The sequence below is a fragment of the Gorilla gorilla genome, chromosome 2 (genome assembly GCF_029281585.2).
Source record: "Gorilla gorilla gorilla isolate KB3781 chromosome 2, NHGRI_mGorGor1-v2.1_pri, whole genome shotgun sequence".
NCBI lineage: Eukaryota > Metazoa > Chordata > Mammalia > Primates > Hominidae > Gorilla > Gorilla gorilla.
The window spans coordinates 178,622,532-178,643,032 of record NC_086017.1 but is presented as its reverse complement, the minus strand read 5'-3'; the positions used below and the strand labels follow the sequence as shown (position 1 = coordinate 178,643,032).

Sequence of the window (20,501 nt, the reverse complement as noted above, 5' to 3'; positions counted from 1 at the left end):
ACTTCTTTTAAATAATTAATGAGGAAAATCATGTTTTTCTCAATATTGACAACCTTCTGTTAAGTAAGTCATCCAATTTAGAAATGCAATATTGTGAGTAAGGCACTGCAGCATTATTTGCATGTAAATAATTAGGATACACCTTATTTTTAATGTATTTATTTATTTATTTTGAGACAGGATCTCCCTCTGTCACCTAGACTGGAGTGCAGTGGCATGATTATAGCTCTCTGCAACTTCAAACTCCTGGTTCCAGCCATCCTCCCACCTCAGCCTCCTGAGTAGCTAGGACTACAGGCGTGTTCCACTATGCCCAGCTAATTATTTTATTTTATTTTATTTATTTTATTTTATTTTATTTTATTTTATTTTATTTTACTTTTTGTAGAGACAGGGTCTCACTAGGTTGCCTGGGGTGAGGCTACACCTTATCTGCAATGAGATTGTAAATGTAATTTAAATGCTAGAGGACTATTCCTTCATTTAACATTATTGTTACCCTGAGTTAGTTTGGGATTTTTTCTTTTTTATCACTGATTACCTGCTCAATTTTCTAATAATATTTAAACGTTGTATATGTGACCACTTGTATGTGGTAAAGTTCATCTCTATCAAATAATTGGCTTTACTATTTATTTTTCTTTCCTTCCTCCTTCCCCACTAGTTCATTTTTTTTATTTCCCAAGTCATCAGATAAGTTAGAAACCTTTTTTTAATGTAATTTCATTTTCTAGCCTCTTTTATCATGAACTTTTCTTTTGCATTTGGATCATAGGTTATTGTTCCCAAGTTTGAAAATCGGCCTTTTTTTAAAAGTGTTATGTCATTGTAATCATTTCATATTTGAATTTTTTAGAGTTCTGTATTTCTTTTCATTCAGGAGTACTGTCTTAACTCCAGTAAGAACAAAATCACCAAGGCCCCAACTCTGATAAGATCATTCCAACCTCATGAGGACCGAATAAGCTCCTTAGAGATGTGTGAGCCAGGTGGTCAGTTACTGATTATCTCCTCCTCTGCAGACTGCAGTATTTGTGTGACTGGTGTCTGCAATGCTCCTGTTTGGATCTTTGGTCAGGTAGAAATATTGCTTCTTTATTATTCTAGTATTTACTTGACATTTAGTATTAACTTGGGCTGATTTCTATTTGAATCTCATCAGCTGTTTAATGTTCATTAGTCATGAAAGAACTGACAACATTTCCGAAGCAGTAGCTCCAGGCGACTCTTGCCCTGTTTTCCATTAACCAAGACAGTTCCATCAAGTGGAAGACACCAGAGACATGGAAAGATGGGGGCTCTGTGCAGCTCAAAATATTCTAGGATTTCTGAGAAAAAATTCTCCTCTAGAATAAATTCCTTCAATTTCAAAATTTAGTAAAAGTTCAACGTGGATAAAATGATCAAGTTACTAAAAAGACAGGTGATTATGACTGTTAACTAAGAACGTAATAATCAAATGCAGAAAATTTTAGAAAAAAAAAAAAACCAATCATCCTATTCATTATCTGGTTTACTGCTGCCAAATAATAATAGTTAACATTTGCTGAGTTTTTCTTGTGTACGTGGGGTACTGTTCTAAGATGTTTTTCAATAATTAACTCATTTAATCTTCACAATTGCTCAACTCAGGAGGGAGCAGCTCTCACAATTCCCATTTTACAGATAAGGAAACAGAGGCACAGAGAGTTTGAATAAATCACCTGAGCTCACAGAAGCTAATCGTGGTAGAGTTTTGCTTTTAACTCAAGTTGGGTCACTTCAGAGCTCACATTTTTAACCCCTTTCTCAAGATCTGACTTGCTCCTGCCTATGAAATGAAATGGAAGTGGGAGTCATGAAAGAAAGGAAATATTTAGTCTCATATTTTCTGTTATTTTTTCCTTTTGCTTTCTTGGGAACTTTTCCTGTTCCATTTGTGCTTTTGCGGACAAAATATGTTTCATTGGTTTCAACCAGTACTATTCAAACCTGGTATAAGTTTAAGGTGAAGCCTCAATATCTGTTTGGCCAGCTGATTTGGTTCTATTTAGGAGCCTCAGGTGCCAATCTTATGCCAGGAGAGTAGGCAATTCTTTTAGTGTTGGAAGACAAGGTTTGTTGTTGCTGTATTTGTAAAGTCAGTTTGATGAGGCCAACCTGTGTGGAAAGAATTCTAAGCACCCCTTTAGGATGCAGAGGGTGTTGGTAAATCAGAAAATCATCTGGGAGGTGGACCCACATTGGCTAGACGACAGTCTCAATGTAACACTCAGGAGCTGTAGCAATCTCTTGTATTTTGTAAATAAGACAAGCACTAGACTTTTCTCAGTCACGAAAAAAAGCAGCTAAGTGGGAACTCATATAGGCACGTGATGAGTGAGACAGGGTGGGACATGGCTGGCAGTCTGGACAGGAAAGAGGGTGGAAGCCTGCTTCAGGCCACTGAAGAAGCCAATGCATTGCTGACAGAGGCTGTGGCAAGATGAGGTGGAGGTTTGAACAACAGGTAAAGAAACGAAACGTCATCAAGTGGGTGACCTAAGAAGTTCCTTAGACATCCGGGGTCGAACCAAGAAATAACACCATTCTAGGTGTAGGTGCCATATAAAGTTCACCCACCAAACATAATCTGTAGCTAAATGTTATTTTAATTCAGAAATGTGTGCTTGTAAAACTGCTTATTTTTGTATTATTGATATTATTTGTTGTTTCTGTGAAGTCTTGCTTTTTTGAAGGACTTCAGATGCAAAAAGCCCTCATGAGAATAATTTTATTTTTTCCCTTCTGTTCAAGGCAGGAGAAGAGTCATCAGAGCTGGGTCAGTTTTACAAATTGAAGGCTAGCAAAGCTGGGGAAAACGGTTTTCTAGTTCCTTCTGCTTGCACTACTTCTTGTTTTTTAATTTTTATTTTTTAAAGGACTGACTTTTATCAAGATGTCTTGAATATAAGTGCCATTAGTCCCAAGATGTAGAGCAAAGAGTGTGGGGAAGAAGAAACAGAAAGGAGGGGAAAGGGAAAGGAAAAGAGGGAAAGGAAAGAGAGAGGAGAGAAGGGAAGTTTTTTTTTGTTTGTTTGTTTGTTTGTTTTAAAAAAAACAAAAATTAGAATCACTTTTATAACATAGCTATTGACCTTAGGCTGGTTTTCAGGTTAGATTTTTGAAAGTAAGTTGTATGGTATGTCTATTTCTAGAGTTGGAGAAATAGGAGTGAAGAGGATTTATTCATAAATGCATGTTTATCCCACGAAGCTGACAGGTGATTGTGGGATAAGAAGAAATTCAAATGATGCTTGAAATTCTTCAGTGCCCCACTTTGTGCACTAACTACTGTTGTGCTAGGCAGAATTTATGTACTGGCAACTCTCCTCATCTGATTGATTTGATGTCCAGTGACTTTGATTGTGTCTCTTCATCCAGTGAATAATTAAAATTTGATTTAGTTGCCCACATTTAAACAATAATAGATTTCATGTAAAGATCCAAGTTTCTCATTTCTCTTAAAAAAAGAGCAATCAGGCAAGAGAAAGAAATAAAGGGTATTCAAATAGGCAGAGAGGAAGTCAAAGTGTCTCTGTTTGCATACAACGTGATTGTATATTTAGAAAACCCCATCGTCTCAGCCCAAAAACCCCTTAAGTTGATAAAAATTTCAGCAAAGTCTCAGGATACAAAATTAATGTGCAAAAAATCACAAGCATTCCTGTACACCAATAATAGACAAGCAGAGAGCCCAATCATGAGCGAATTCCCATTCACAATTGCTACAAAGAAAATAAAATACCTAGGAATACAACTTACAAGGGACATGAAGGACCTCTTCAAGGAGAACTACAAATCGTTGCTCAAGGAAATCAGGGAGGACACAAACAAATGGAAAAACACTCCATGTTCATGAACAGGAAGAATCGATATCATGAAAATGGCCATACTGCCCAAAGTAATTTATAGATTCAATGCTATTCCCATCAAGCTACCATTGGCTTTCTTCACAGAACTAGAAAAAACTACTTTAAATTTTATATGGAACCAAAAAAGAGCCCATGTTGCCAAGACAATCCTAAGCAAAAAGAACAAAGCTGGAGACATCATGCTACCTGACATCAAACTATACTACAAGGCTACAGTAACCAAAACAGCATGGTACTGGTACCAAAACAGATAAAGAGACCAATGGAATAGAACAGAGGCCTCATAAATAACACCACACACCTACAACCATCTGATCTTCGACAAACCTTACATAAACAAACAATGGGGAAATTATTCCCTATTTAATAAATGGTGCTGGGAAAACTGGCTAGCCATAAGCAGAATACAGAAACTGGACCCCTTTCTTACACCTTATACAAAAATTAACTCAAAATGGATTAAAGACTTAAATGTAAAACCTAAAACTATAAAAACCCTAGAAGAAAACCTAGGCAAAACCATACGGGACATAGGCATGGGCAAAGACATCATGACTAAAATAACAAAAGCAATTGCAGCAAAAGCTGAAGTTGACAAATGCAATCTAATTAAACTAAAAAGCTTCTGCACAGCAAAAGAAAATATCATCAGGGTGAACAGGCAACCTACAGAATGGGAGAAAATTTTTGCAATCAATCAATCTATCTATCTGACAAAGGTCTAATATCCAGAATCTATGAGGAACTTAAACAAATGTACAAGAAAGAAACCAAACAACCCCATCGAAACTTGAGTGAAGGATATGAACAGACACTTCTCAAAAGAAGGTATTTATGTGGCCAACAAACACTGAAAAAAAGCTCATCATCACTGGTCATTAGAGAAATGCATATCAAAACCATAATGAGATACCATCCCACATCAGTTAGAATGGCAATCATTAAAAAGTCTGGGAACAACAGATGCTGGTGAGGATGTGGAGAAATAGGAATGCTTTTACACTGTTGGTGGGAGTGTGAATTAGTTCAACCATTGTGGAAGACAGTGTGGCAACTCCTCAAGGATCTAGAACCAGAAACACCATTTGATTCAGGAATCCCATTACTGAATATATACTCAGTGGATTATAAATCATTCTACTATTAAATACACATGCACATGTATGTTTTTTGCAGCACTATTTACAATAGCAAAGACTTGGAACCAACCCAAATACCCATCAATGATAGACCGGAAAAAGAAAATGTGGCACATATAAACCATGGAATACTATGCAGCCATAAAACAGGATGAGTTCTTGTCTTTGCAAGGACATGGATGAAGCTGGAAACCATCATCCTCAGCAAACTAACACAGGAACAGAAACCCAAACACCACATGTTCTCACTCATAAGTGAGAGTTGAACAATTAGAACACATGGACACAGGGAGAGGAACATCACTCACCAGGGCCTGTCGGGGGGTGGGGGAAAGGGGAGGTAGAGCATTAGGATAAATACCTAATGCATGTGGAGCTTAAAACTTAGATGATGGGTTGATAGGTGCAGCAAACCACCATGGCACATGTATACCTATGTAGCAAGCCTGAATGTTCAGCACATGTATCCCAGAACTTAAAGTGGAAAAAAAAAAAAAAAAGAATGTATGTCATTCCTTAAGAGGAACTATGGGTTTTATGTAAAATGGGTTCTCTTTAATTCAGTGTAATCTCTGAATTTTTTTATTGCCTTAAAAACTGAGGGTGAGTTTTATTTACTATTTATTACCCATTTATTTTCTTGTATTAGGTTCAATTCATTCATTGATATTATTTGACTGGCCCTGTAGGCATTTTATTCTGCAAACACTTATGACAAGTCTGATCAATTTGCACACCAGCCAAATATCTGCAGGATGCCTACGGTTCCCCTCATATCTCACAGGCTGCATTCTCTGGAACATTCTGTGTGCATGAAGTGTATTGATATAAGATGAGGAAATTGGCTCTGTATTTAAAACATAAAATAGATTGTTAATGGGGAACTTTTGCTAGATGAATGCATTTTAAGAAGTGTAGCCAAATCTGTGAAAACTATTATATAACACACATAATTTTTAGAAAACAGTATTTAATAACTGAATTGGCTTATGAAAACATTTAAGGAGGTAACACGCAAATAAAGTAGTTGAGGGAATAAATAAGTGTGGCAATTCTTTAACAAAAGCTTTGTTTTGTTTTTAGTAAATATACATCTGGCTATTCAGAATTTTAAAATGGGAATGGTAAAAAAATTTTTGTACTTCATTATTATCTCTTCAGAGAATTTTTGTTTCTTATGACATATCTCATTTTCTACCTTTATTAAAGTTACATGAATCTCTTTCATCTCCCCTGTAAAACTGTAAGCTTCTTGTGGACCGGAGTCATGTCTTTTTCATCTTCTTGTGTGTCCCACCCCAGGACTTTAATTAGTAATCCAGCACATGGTAAACACACATAAATGTTTGAAGAAAATAAATTTCATAAAAATAAAACAGATGTTTTCGTTTTTTTCAGGCAAAGCACTGGCATATTGAAAACTGCCTTTTCCTTCCTAAAAGAGATACTAATTTAGTGGAAAGTGAGATTCAAAAGGAAATTTCTTTATTTTCTAAGGAGGAATCTTGTTTAGACCCAACAGAACATTCTCTACTTAATAAGAAAAACAAAGATGACTCAACATACAAGTAAGTAATTTTGAACATTAGCCAGATGTCAACTGAAGTCTAAATAAGACATAGATAAGATTGGTCCAAATTTCCTTCTGTCCTCTGTGGAATGTTCAATGACTACCTCAAGATTTCTCCAAAATTTGGGGGATTGGTAGGTGTGTATGAATGAGTGACTTATATTATCGGGGCCATATTTGGTTCTTATTTCTTGACTACATTGATTCTTGATATGTATTAAGTGCCATCTAGTCTTTTATTGCTACTCCATCATCAATCTAATTGTGAAAATTTGCCCCTTTCTTCAAAAACAATCTATCCATCTATCTATCTATCTATCTATCTATCTATCTATCTATCTATCTATCTATCTATCTATCTTAGAATGTGTATCAGATTTTACTCCTGGTTTTGATAAAGTGCACAGCGGTTTATGTGACAAAAGTTCAAAGAGCTTAACTTTGAAGTTAGACATCACTTCCTTAAGGCTTCTCGTCCCTCTATGTTGCTCAGACATTCTTCTCTTCACATCACTCTGCTAGATTCCATATTTACATTTCATTTATGCTCTCATGTTAAGGAGTTTAGTTCTTTTGTTTTCTATACTTTTGCTAAACCATGCTCTCATAACTTAACTTTCATGCTAAATGGCTATTTTATTCTTGTAGAGATAGATATCTGAGCTTATTTCTTGGAGAATAATAAAAATATTTTGGTGCTTTTGATTTATTATTTGTTCAATGTGAGAAAAGAAATGGGGTTTACTCAGAGCTGACAAGAAAATAGTCATTCTATAAAACTCCCACCATGCTTTAATTCATTGCTTCTGTAACATTCTGTGTTAAACAGGTGAAACACCAGAGAGAACTGTCTTTTCTTCTTCCCTTTAACTCAGTAGTCACAGTTTTCCTTTCACTGAGGATGGGAAGAAGGAAAAAGGTAGCATTGCTGTTCTTGAGGCTTGGCAGATGTGCAAAGCATTCTCTTTTTTCTGGGGGTATAGTTGAGGGTTCTTTGATGACCCCACTGAGGGATCTCTGCATTGCACATTTCCAAACTCATGAACTCTTTGACTAGTTTCTTATGGCTCACCACCTCCAGCTCATGTCCCTTGTAATACACATCACAGTGTTTTCTGTTACAGTCCTGCACATTGCCAAGCCTCCCCTCTTGCACAACTCCTGGTTTAACTTCTGCTTGGCCTGTAGGAAACTCAAACATTTTGCCATACCAACTTTTCCACTGTTTCCCCACTGCTCCCTGCAACTCCAGGTACAGCTTTTTGCCTGTAGACGTCTTCAGGTGTTAGTGAGACACAGGTCTGCTGTGTCCCTCTCATTGTTACCCTAGAGGACTACCTTAAGCTATTTGGGCTATGTGAATAGAGGCTAGAAATGAAAAAGAGAAAAGCTTTCCTCCCCTCCGATGGAGTGGGTGTCAATTCACACATAAGACTCTCTCTGATGCAATCATCCCTTATAGTTTCCGCATCCTTTGTTTATATCTTAAAGTGATGGTTGGCTTAAGTGTCACAAGATCAATTTTGGAGCTACCTTCTTGACAAAATGACTCTTCACACAGAGTCTAACCACCTCATTTTGGCATGTAGAAATACTTTTGTATTAAACATCCCAATAAATTACTTTGCTTTCAAACTTTTTGAACCTCCGCTGACACATAGATAGAAGAAAAAAATTCCCCTTTAGCATTCTCTTATGTTAAATTACTTTGGTATTTGTTCTTCCATTTCCTTGAATTATGGCTTACAGAAATGTCAAGTGGCATTTTACATTTAGGCAGAAGGATATTTTCAGTTTAGAAATCTAGCATGAGCAATCCTGTACAATCATAGAATGCTGGGAATGGAAAGACTTTACATAGGATAAAATGTCCCCACCCACCTACCCTACTCAATCTTACAGATGAAGAAATAAAGTTACCTTAGGGTAACACAGACAGATCCTTTTTTTTCTTTCCATCACATGCATAGCAGAGTGAAGGCAAGTATTACAGATTCCTGTTTAAGAGTATTTCAGCCAAGATACTAATTTCCCATTCCTTATGACAAACTCAGTTATCCTTTAAACATTTTTTTTTTTTTTTGAGGCTGTCTTGCTTTGTTGCCCAGCTGAAATGCAGTGGTGCGACCACAGCTCACTGCAGCATCAACTTCCCTGGCTCAATCAATCCTCCCACCTCAGCCTCCCAAGTAGCTTGGACTACAGGCGTGCCACCACACCCAGTTTGCACACACACACACGTTTTTTTCTTTATAGATGAGGTTTCGTCATGTTGCTCAGGCAGGTCTGGAACTCCTAGGTTGAAGTGATCCTTCCACTTCACCCTCCCAAAGTGCTGGGATTACAGATGTGAACCACCACTCCCATCCTAAACACTTTTTTAAACCAATCTTTTCCTAGATTCAAACATTGGCAGTTTGAACTCTTCTTTCCTGACTTCATTTTCAGTTAATTTTATTTTCTATTGTTCCTGGGAACTTTGTATTATGAAAATCAGTGCTGATATATAGGGTTTTTTAAAATTTATTTTAATTTCTGGGGTACATGTGTAGGATGTACAGCTTTGTTACATAGGTAAACGTATGCCATGGAGGTTTGCTGCACCTATTGACCTATAACCTAAGTATTAAACCCAATATGCATTAGCAATTTTTCATGATGCTCTCCCTCCCCCATCTCCCACCCCTGGACAGGTTCCAGTGTGTGTTGTTCCCCTCCTTGTGTCCATGTGTTCTCATTGTTCAGCTCCCATTTTTGAGTGAGAACATGTGATGTTTTGTTTTCTGTTCCTGAGTTAGTTTGCTGAGGATAATGGCTTCCAGCTCCATCCATGTCCCTGCAGAGGACGTTATCTCATTCCTTTTTGTGGCCGTATAGTATTCCATGGTGTATATGTAACATCATTTTTTTATCCAGTCTATCATTGATGGGCATTTGGGTTGATTCCATTTATTGGCTATTGTGAATAGTGTTGTAATGAACATATGTGTGCTTGTATCTTTATAATAGAATGATTTATATTCCTTTGGGTATATACCCAGTAATGAGATTGCTGGGTCAAATGGTAGTTTAAATACTATTTCTGGCTCTAGGTCTTTGAGGAATCACCACACCATCTTAGACCGTGAGTGAACTAATTTACATTCCCATCAACAGTGCAAAAGCATTTGTATCTCTCTGCAGCCTCACCAGCATCTGTTGTTTCTTGACTTTTTAATAATTGCTATTGTGACTGGCATGAGGTGGTATCTCACTCTGGTTTTGATTTGCATTTCTCTAATGATCAGTGATGTTGAGCCTTTTTTCATTTGTTTGTTGGTTGCATAAATGTCTTCTTTTGAGTGTCAGTTTATGTCTTTGCCCACTTTTTAATGGGGTTGGTTTTTTTTTCTTGTAAATTTGTTTAAGTTCCTTGTGGACTCTGAATACTAGCTCTTTGTCTGATGGATAGGTTGCAAAAATTTTCACCCATTCTGTAGGTTGTCTGTTCACTCTGATGACAGTTTCTTTTGCTGTGCAGAAGCTTTTTAGTTTAATATCTCATTTGGCAACAAAAGCCAAAGTTGACAAATGGGATCTAATTAAATTAAAGAGCTTCTGCACAGCAAAAGAAACTACCATCAGAGTGAACAGGCAACCTACAAAATGGGAGAAAATTTTTACAATCTACCCATCTGACAAAGGGCTAATATCCAGAATCTACAATGAACTCAAACAAATTTACAAGAAAAAAACAAACAACCCCATCAAAAAGTGGGCGAAGGATATGAACAGACACTTCTCAAAAAAAGACATTTATGCAGCCAAAAGACACATGAAAAAATGCTCATCATCACTGGCCATCAGAGAAATGCAAATCAAAACCACAGTGAGATACCATCTCACACCAGTTAGAATGGCAATCATTAAAAAGTCAGGAAACAACAGGAGCCGGAGAGGATGTGGAGAAATAGGAACACTTTTACACTGTTGGTGGGAGTGTAAACTAGTTCAACCATTGTGGAAGTCAGTGTGGCGATTCCTCAGGGATCTAGAACTAGAAATACCATTTGACCCAGCCATCCCATTACTGGGTATATACCCAAAGGACTATAAATCATGCTGCTATAAAGACACATGCACACGTATGTTTATTGCGGCACTATTCACAATAGCAAAGACTTGGAACCAACCCAAATGTCCAACAATGATAGACTGGATTAAGAAAATGTGGCACATATTCACCATGGAATACTATGCAGCCATAAAAAATGATGAGTTCATGTCCTTTGTAGGGACATGGATGAAACTGGAAATCATCATTCTCAGCAAACTATTGCAAGGACAAAAACCAAACACCGCATGTTCTCACTCATAGGTGGGAATTGAACAATGAGAACACATGGACACAGGAAGGGGAACATCACACTCTGGGGACTGTTGTGGGGTGAGGGGAGGGGGGAAGGATAGCATTAGGAGATATAACTAATGCTAAATGACGAGTTAATGGATGCAGCACACCAGCATGGCACATGTATACATATGTAACTAACCTGCACATTGTGCACATGTACCCTAAAACTTAAAGTATAATAATAATAAAAAAAAGAAAAGAAAAGAAAAGAAAAAAAATGTAAAGGTTGAAAACAGAAAAAAAAATCTCATTTGTCAATTTTTAGTTTCATTGCAATTACTTTTGATGTTTTCATCTTGAAATCTTTGCCTGTACCTATATCCTGAATCACATTGCCTAGATTTTCTTCTAGGGTTTTTATAGTTTTGGGTTTTACAATTAAGTCTTTAATCCATTTTGAGTTAATTTTTGTATAAGATGTAAGGAAGGAGACCGTTTCAATTTCCTGCATATGGCTAGCCAGTTCTCCTAGCACCATTTATTAAATAGGGAATCCTTTTTTCATTGCTTGTTTTCATCAGGTTTGTTGAAGATTAGATAGTTGTAGATGTGCAGTCTTATTTCTTAGTTCTCTATTCTGTTCCATGGGTCTCTGTGTCTGTTTTTGTACCAGTACCATGCTGTTTTGGTTACTGTAGCCGTGTAGTACAGTTTGAAGTTGGGTAGCCTGATGCCTCCAGCTTTGTTCTTTTTGGTTAGCATTGTTTTGGCTATACAGGCTCTTTTTTGGTTCCATATGAATTTTAAAATACTTTTTTTCTAATTCTGTCAAGAATGTCAAGAGTACTAGTTTACAGTCCCACCAACAGTGTAAAAGTGTTCCTATTTACCCACATCCTCTCCAGCACCTGTTGTTTCCTGACTTTTTAATGCTCACCATTCTAACTGGTGTGAGATGGTATCTCATTATGGTTTTGATTTGCATTTCTCTGATGGCCAGTGATGGTGAGCATTTTTTCATCTGTCTTTTGGCTGCATAAATGTCTTCTTTTGAGAAGTGTCTGTTCATATCCTTTGCCCACTTTTTGATGGGGTTGTTTGTTTCTTTCTTGTAAATTTGTTGGAGTTCATTGTAGATTCTGGATATTAGCCCTTTGTCAGATGAGTAGATTGCTAAAATTTTCTCCCATTCTGTAGGTTGCCTGTTCACTCTGATGGTAGTTTCTTTTGCTGTGCAGAAGCTCATTAGTTTAATTAGATCCCATTTGTCAATTTTGGCTCGTTCAACCATTGTGGAAGTCAGTGTGGTGATTCCTCAGGGATCTAGAACTAGAAATACCATTTGACCCAGCCATCCCATTACTGGGTATATACCCAAAGGATCATATATCATGCTGCTATAAAGACACATACACACGTATGTTTATTGTGACACTATTCACAATAACGACTACTTGGAACCAACCCAAATGTCCGACAATGATAGACTGGATTAAGAAAATGTGGCACATATACACCATGGAATACTATGCAGCCATAAAAAATGATGAGTTCATGTCCTTTGTAGGGACATGGATGAAACTGGAAACCATCATTCTCAGCAAACTATTGCAAGGACAAAAAACCAAACACGACATGTTCTCACTCATAGGTGGGAATTGAACAATGAGAACACATGGACACAGGAAGGGGAACATCACACACTGGGGCCTGTTGTGGGGTGGGGGGAGGGGGGAGGGGTAGCATTTGGAGATATACCTAATGTTAAATGATGAGTTACTGGGTGCAGCACAACAACATGGCACTTGTATACGTGTGTAACTAACCTGCACGTTGTGCACATGTACCCTAAAACTTAAAGTATAATAAAAAAAAATTTCAAGAGTAGTTTGATGGGAATAGCATTGAATCTATAAATTACTTTGGGCAGTATGGCGATTTTCATGATATTGATTCTTTCTGTTCATGATCATGAAATGTTTTTCCATTTGTTTGTGTCGTCTCTGATTTCCTTGAGCAATGGTTTGTAGTTCTCCTTGAAGAGGGTTCTTCACTTTCCTTGATAGCTGTATTCCTAGATATTTTACTGTCTGTAGCGATTGTTAATGGGAATTCATCTATGATTTGGCCCTCTGCTTATCTGTTATTTGTGTATAGGAGTGCTTGTGATTTTTGCACATTGTTTTTGTATCCTGAGTCCTTGCTGAAGTTATCAGCTTAAGAAGCTTTTGGGCTGAGTCAATATGGTTTTCTAGATATAGTATCATGTCACCTGCAAACAGAGAGAGTTTGACTTCCTTTCTTCCTATTTGGATACCCTTTATTTCTTTCTCTTGCCTGATTGCCCTGGCCAGAACTTCCAATACTACCCTGAATAGGAGTGGTGAGAAAGGGCATCTTTGTCTTGTGCCGGTTTTCAAGGGGAATGCCTCCAGCTTTTGCCCATTCAGTATGATATTGTCTATGAGTCTGGCATAAGTGACTCTTATTATTTTGAGATATGTTCCTTCAATATATATTTTATTCAGGGTTTTTAACATGAAGAAATGTTGAATTGTATAGCAGGCATTTTCTGTACCTATTGAGGTAATCATGTGGTTTTTGTTCTTAGTTTAGTTTATGTGATGAATTACGTTTATTGATTTACCTACGTTGAGTCAGCCTTGAATCCTGGGGATGAAGCCAACTGGATTGTGGTGGATACGCTTTTTGATGTGCTGCAGGATTTGGTTTGCAAGTATTTTATTGAGGATTTTTGCATCGATGTTCATCAGGGATATTGGCCGAAGTTCTTTTTTCATTGTTTTGTTTTGTCTTGACCAGGTTTTGGTATCAGGATGATACTGAGCTCATAAAATCAGTGAGGGAAGAGTCACTCCTTTTCAATTTTTTGGAATAGTTTCAGAAGAAATGGTACCAGCTCCTTTTTGTATCTCTGGTAGAATTCAGCTGTGAATCACTCTGGTCCTTGGCTTTTTTGATTTGTAGGCTATTTATTACTACCTCAATTTCAAAACTCATTACTGGCCTCTTCAGGGATTCAACTTCTTCCTGTTTCAGTCTTGAGAGGGTGTTTGTGTCCAGGAATTTATCCATTTCTTCTAGATTTCTTAGTTTATTTGCATAGAGGTGTTTATAGTATTCTTAGATAGTTGTATTTCTGTGGGGCCAGTAGTGATATCCCCTTTATCTTTTTTTATTGGGTCTATTTGATTCTTCTGTCTTTTCTTCTTTATTAATTCAGCTAGCAATCTATCTATTTTCTTAATTTTTTTCAAAAAGCCAGTTTATGGATTTGTTGATATTTTGAAGGGTTTGTGTGTGTGTGTGTGTGTGTGTGTGTGTGTGTGTGTGTGTGTGTGTGTGTGTGTCTGTATCTCCTTCAGTTCAGCTCTGACCTTGGTTATTTCTTGTCTTCTGCTAGCTTAGGGGTCTGTTTGCTCTTGGTTCTCTAGTTCATTAGTTGTGATGTTAGGATGTTGATTTGAGATCTTTCTAGCTTTTTGATGTGGGCATTTAGTGCTGTAAATTTTTCTCTTAACACTGCATTAGCTGTGTCCCAGGGATTTTGGTACATGGCCTCTTTCTTCTCATTAGTTTCAAGGAACTTCTTAATTTCTGTCTTAATTTCATTACTTACCCAGGAGTCATTCAAGAGCAGGATGTTCAACTTCTATGTAGTTGTGTGGTGTTTAGTGAGTTTCTTAATATTGAGTTCTAATTAAATTGTGCTGTGGTCTGAGAGACTGTTATGATTTTGGTTCTTTTGCATTTGCTGAGGAGTGTTTTACTTCCAATTATGTGATCAATTTTAGAGGAAGTGCCATGTGGCACCAAGAAGAAAGTATATTCTGTTGTTTTTGGGTGGAGATTTCTGTAAATCTCTATCAGGTCCACTTGATCTAGAGCTGAGTTCAAGCCCTGAATATCTTTTACACTTTCTGTCTCGATATCTGTCTAATATTGACAGTTGGGTGTTAAAGTTTCCCACTATTATTGTGTGGGAGTCTAAGTCTCTTTGCAGGTCTCTAAGAACTTGTTTTATGAATCTGGGTTCTCCTGTATTGGGTGCATATATATTTAGCATAGTTAGCTCTTCTTGTTGAATTGAACACTTTACCATTATGTAATGCCTTTTTTTTTTTGTCTTTTTTGATCTTTGTTAGTTTAAAGTCTGTTTTGTCAGAAACTAGGATTGCAACCCCTGCATTTTTCTGCTTTCCATTTGCTTGGTAAAATTTCCTCCATTCCTTTATTTTGAGCCTATGTGTGTCTGGCATGTGAGACATATCTTTTGAAGACAGCACACCAGTGGGTCTTTACTCTTTATGCCATTTGCCATTCTGTGTCTTTTAATTGGGGCATTTAGCCCATTTATATTTAAGGTTGATATTGTTATGTGTGAATTTGATTTTGTCTCCATGATGCTGGCTGGTTATTTTGCAGACTTGTTAATGTAGTTTCTTCATGGTGTCATTGGTCTGTGTACTTCAGTGTGTTTTTGTATTGACTGATAACGGTTTTTCCTTTTCATATTCAGTGCTTCCTTCAGGAGCTCTTGCAAGGCAGGCTCTTGCAAGCTCTTGGTGATGAATTCCCACAGCATTTTCTTGTCTGGAAACAATCTTATTTCTCCTTTGCTTATTAAGCTTAGTTTGGCTTGATATGGAATTCTGGATTGGAAATTCTTTTCTTTAAGAATGTTGAATATTGGCCCCCTCCCCCCAATCTCTTCTGGTTTGTAGAGTTTCTGCTGAGAGGTCCGCTGTCAGTCTGATGGGCTTCCCTTTGTAATTGACTTGGCCTTTCTCTCTGGCTGCCCTTTAAATTTTTTCCTTCATGTTAACCTTGGAAAGTCTGATGATTATGTGTCTTGGGGTTGATCTTTTCATGTAGTATCTTACTGGGGTTCTCTGGATTTCTTGAATTTGAATGTTGGCCTGTCTTGCTAGGTTGAGAAAGTTCTCCTGGATGATATCCTGAAGTATGTTTTCCAACTTGTTTCCATTCTCTCCATCTCTTGCAGGTACCCCAATCAGTCATAGGTTTGGTTATATAATCTCATAGTTCTTGGAGGCTTCATTTGTTCTTTTTCATTCTTCTTTCTCTAATCTTGTCTGCCTGTCTTATTTCAGCAAGATAGTCATCAAGCTCTGAGATTCTGTCCTCCGTGTGGACTATTCAGCTATTGACACTTGTGATTGCATTGTGAAGTTCTCTTGTGTTTTTCAGCTCTTTCAGGTCATCTTTGTTACTTTCTAAACTAGTTATTCTGGCTAACAGCTTCTGTAATGTTTTATCTTGGTTCTTAGCTTCTTTGCATTGTGTTAGAACATACTCTTTTACCTCAGTGAAGTTTGTTATTACCCACCTTCTGAAGCCTACTTCTGTCAATTCATCCATCTCTGCCTCAGCCCAGTTCTGTGCCCTTTCTGGAGAGGTGTTACAATCATTTGGAATAGAAGAGGCACCCCAGCTTTTTGAATTTTCAGTGTTTTTGTGTGGATTTTTTTCTCATCTTTGTGGGTTTATCTACCTTCAATCTTTGAGGCTCCTGACCTTTGGATGAGATTTTGTGGGGTATTTTTTGTTGATGTTGTTGCTTTCTGTTTGTTTTTCTTTTAACAGTAAGGCCCCTCTTCTGTAGAGCTCCTCTTCTGCAGTTTGCTGGGGGTCCACTCTAGGCTCTATTTACCTGGGTCCCTCATGCACCTGGAGGTATCACCAGTGGAGGCTGCAGAAGAGCGAAGATGGCTGCCTGCTCCTTCCCCTGGGAGATCCATCCCGGAGGTGCACTGACCTGATGCCAGTGGGAGCTCTCCTTTATGAGGTTTCTGGTGACCCCTGTTTGGAGGTCTCACCTACTCAGGAGGCACAGAATCAGGGACCCTCTTAACGAAGCACTCTATCTGTCCCTTGGTGGAATGGGTGTGCTGCGCTGGCAGGAATTCCACTCGTCTGGACTGCCTTGATTCCTCAGAGCCAGCAGAAGGAAAGACTAAGTCTACTGAACCAGAGACCATGGCCACTGTTTCCCCCAGGGGCTCCGTTCCAGAGAGATCAGAGTTCTGCCTGTAAACCCCTGGCTGGAGGCACTGAAGTTACCACAGGGAGGCCCCACCCAAAGAGGAGGGATGGATCCGGGTCCCACCTAAAGAAGCAGTTGGCCACGATCTGCCACAGCCACTGTGCTGCATTGTGGGGAATTCCTCCCAGGCCAAACTGCCCAGTCTCCCCAGCACCGGCAGGGGAAAACGGCTGATTGGAGCCACAGTGATGGTGACCGCCCCTCCCTCTGGGTACTTGGTTGTCTTAGGCAGTCTCCAGCATGCTGCCACTGGCTGCAACCCAAGCGTTCACCAAGAATCTGCACAGTTCTGTGCTTGGAACCCAAGACCCTGGTGGTGTGGGCTCACCGAGGTGATCTGATCCATGGGTTTCACAGATCCGTGGACAAAAACATGGTTTCCCTGGGAGGTAGCTCAGTCACTCACCAATATATAGGTTTTATAGTTCACAGACTTCTCTTAAAACTGGAGCTTTGTTGTCTACCAGATTAAATAGGAGTACAACAAACTGATCTTCTCATGTTGATTATAAGATTATATAGGCGTCGGTAGACTTCTGGGGGTGAGAGGCAAAGTTATTTCTACTGTACAGCATTTTGTAAAATGAAAAAATAACGCATCAAAAAGTACTTGTGATCTTTAAAATTTCTGTCTTAATCTAATTCAGATGAGACTGGATTGATATAATTTTAAGACTTTGTAATAATGAGATAGTATAGAAAAATGTCATTTAGGAATTAAACTAATAAAAAAAGGGTTAAAAACACATCCTCAGAAATGATTATCATGTACATCCTTCAGTTCTCCCAGGAATATGATCAGGAATCCTTTGCAGAAATTATACAAACACAATAGAATTGTCAGCTGTAGAATGTCCTTTGTGCTTTCCATCTAGTGCGGAAAATATTATAAATCATTTTATTTTTAAGAAATATTGTTCCGAAGAATGTGCCCCTTTACCTAGTCAGACTGGTAAATTCAAGGAAAGAATCATGCTAGCTCTCATCCATATGAAAAAATATGAAAGAAAAATAAAAATGTGAAAGAATTTAGACTACAGGAGAAAAAGTACACTTGGTGTATATATGCAGGTGGGGGTATGTTTAGACGGGGGATGGTGCACAGGAAGAAAGATGAAGGAAAATAGAAAAAGTCTAAAGAAAATAGAAGAAACAAGAAACATGAAGAAAAAATTAAGTGTCTTAAAGCTATTTTCTCATTTTAACACCTAAGAGTCTCTTTCCAGGTTAAAAAATTGGGGTGTATATTATCTTCTGACTTATACAAACATACCTGGCTTTTCACAGGGCTGAAAGTATTTTATAATACTATTTGTGAGAAGTAGGTAGATGGTAAAGAATTATCTTCAATTTAAGTCCTGGGGAGATGAATATAGAATTTAAGAGATTAATAGAAAGGCCTAATTCTAAGTTAACAATTGATATGGAGAAATAGATTTATCCTTTTCCTAGAGTCTGCAAAACTCATACTAGCTTTAAAAAACTTCTAAAAAAATAAATAAGTCAAGGGATAAAATAGTAAAAAAACTACAGTGGACATATATTTTTCCTAGTTTATAGGAATATTTGTTTTCCGGACTCATGTAAAATTATCTAACCCAGGAAAATTATAGATAAAATGAATAATTCAGAAAATACAGTTTCAGAATATTTCCTTATTATAAAATTAATACAGGGATTACAGGCATATGCCACCATGCCCAGCTCATTTTTGTATTTTTAGTAGAGACGGGGTTTCATCATGTTGGCCAGGCTGGTCTTGAACTCCTGACCTCATGATCTGCCCGCCTCGGCCTCCCAAAGTGCTGGGATTATAGACGTGAGCCACTGTGCCTGGCCAAAAATACTACATTTTTATTACGGGAAAATTTGGAAGTACAAATAAGCAAAAGGTGAAAATATCTGTGGTAAAGCCATTGTTAACATTAGGCATTTCACTTTTAAGACCTTGTTTTAGGCATACTTACAACAATGAAAAAATGTATATTTTATAAAAATGGGGACTTAGTAGACACAGTTTATAACCTGTTTTATCACTCAAAAATATGCAGTAAGCACATTTTCATATTAGTTAATATGAGTATCCATGGACAACAACATTTATAATGACTTGTAGCTTTTTAACCATTTTCTTTATTTCAAATATGTAGATTGTTTACAAATTTTAACTGGGAAAACAGTTCTTTAAATACTTTCATATGCACATATTAGAATATCTTATTGAATTCATAATTAGAATAAATTCTTTGAGAGGAATTGCTGAGTCAAAAGGCATAAAGGCCTTTGGGTCATCTTGCTAAAGGTCATCTCGCTGTCTGGACATATCAGCTCTCCCTCCAGCAGCAATACAAATGGTTGCTTTCCTGCTTTCGAACCAAAAATGGTTGTTATTGCTGTCTTAAAACTGTCGCTATGATATCTTATTGCTTTAAACTAAAGTTTTTGATTATTTGTGAAAGTAAACATTTTTCAGGTTTATTAACCTTTGATAATTCAATAATAAATTTTAAAGGGATATTCAAAGTCTACTAGACTAACTCCTATGGCATCTTTAAGAGAAACACATCCCAGCCTTTTTGAATAGTTCCTATATGACACACTCACATCTCACAGATACCCTTCTCTATTATTGAACTATTCTTAATGTCTCTAATGTTAAGTAAAATCTATCTGTAGAACTCTCACTTATTGATCTTCATTCTTATTCTAGAGCAACAAAGAGCATAAACTACTCCATTTTTTATTATCTGACACATTTTCCTTTGGTTACCATTTAAAAAATTGCTTATCTGGAAGGGATTCATTATTAGAAACAAGTATAAAGACTCAGATGAGAAATGAAACAAAAATTCTACTAGTTTCCAAGTAAGTTTATACAAGGCAGAAGGCACACCTCAAATTAATGTTTCTTAAACATGGAAAATAATTATGATGTTTTAAATTTCATGTTATTGTTAGGAGGGAACTGATATTTAATATTATTTAAATGCTATTGATTACCTAATTATTCTGTCAGTAGATTTCATGTGAGAAATTAAATTAGAAAATAGATAAATAGCTATAAGAAAAAATACACAAAATATTAAAATCCCATTTTAAATTAGGCTTTATGTGATGTAAATACTTGACGAATTGGCAGTCTACTTTCACCAACAATCTGGCAATAACTATCCTATGTCCATGTATGACAAATGAAAGCATATGATACTCTATTCAATTTTTGAAATTTGAACTTTAAAAATACTAGAACAGCAAATTATTATTTGGGGGAGTGCCACATCTTTTTACTTTTTGTCTGATCATTCTGATAGTTCTGAAGAATATTGGAGCTTGCTGTAGGGGGGTGTTAGAACTCCCTGCTTTGAGTGAAAAATATTGTCTTGCTTTTGCTTAAAGTGATAGTAGCCAATACCAACTGAGCCCTGATTATATTTCAGGGCCTGTTCTAAGGTCTTTATGTGTTTACCTCATTTAATTC

At 37.2% G+C, this 20,501-nt stretch overlaps 1 protein-coding gene across 1 annotated transcript in view; it reads left to right on the top strand.

Moving 5' to 3' along the window:
* WDR49 (WD repeat domain 49) overlaps window positions 1-20,501 on the top strand; it is a 178,279-nt gene that overhangs the window by 127,705 nt on the left and 30,073 nt on the right. The window contains exons 16-17 of the mRNA XM_055383679.2: window positions 881-1,078; window positions 6,431-6,600. Of these exons, the coding sequence (XP_055239654.2) occupies window positions 881-1,078; window positions 6,431-6,600 (368 nt within the window). The remainder of the gene's footprint in view (window positions 1-880; window positions 1,079-6,430; window positions 6,601-20,501) is intronic.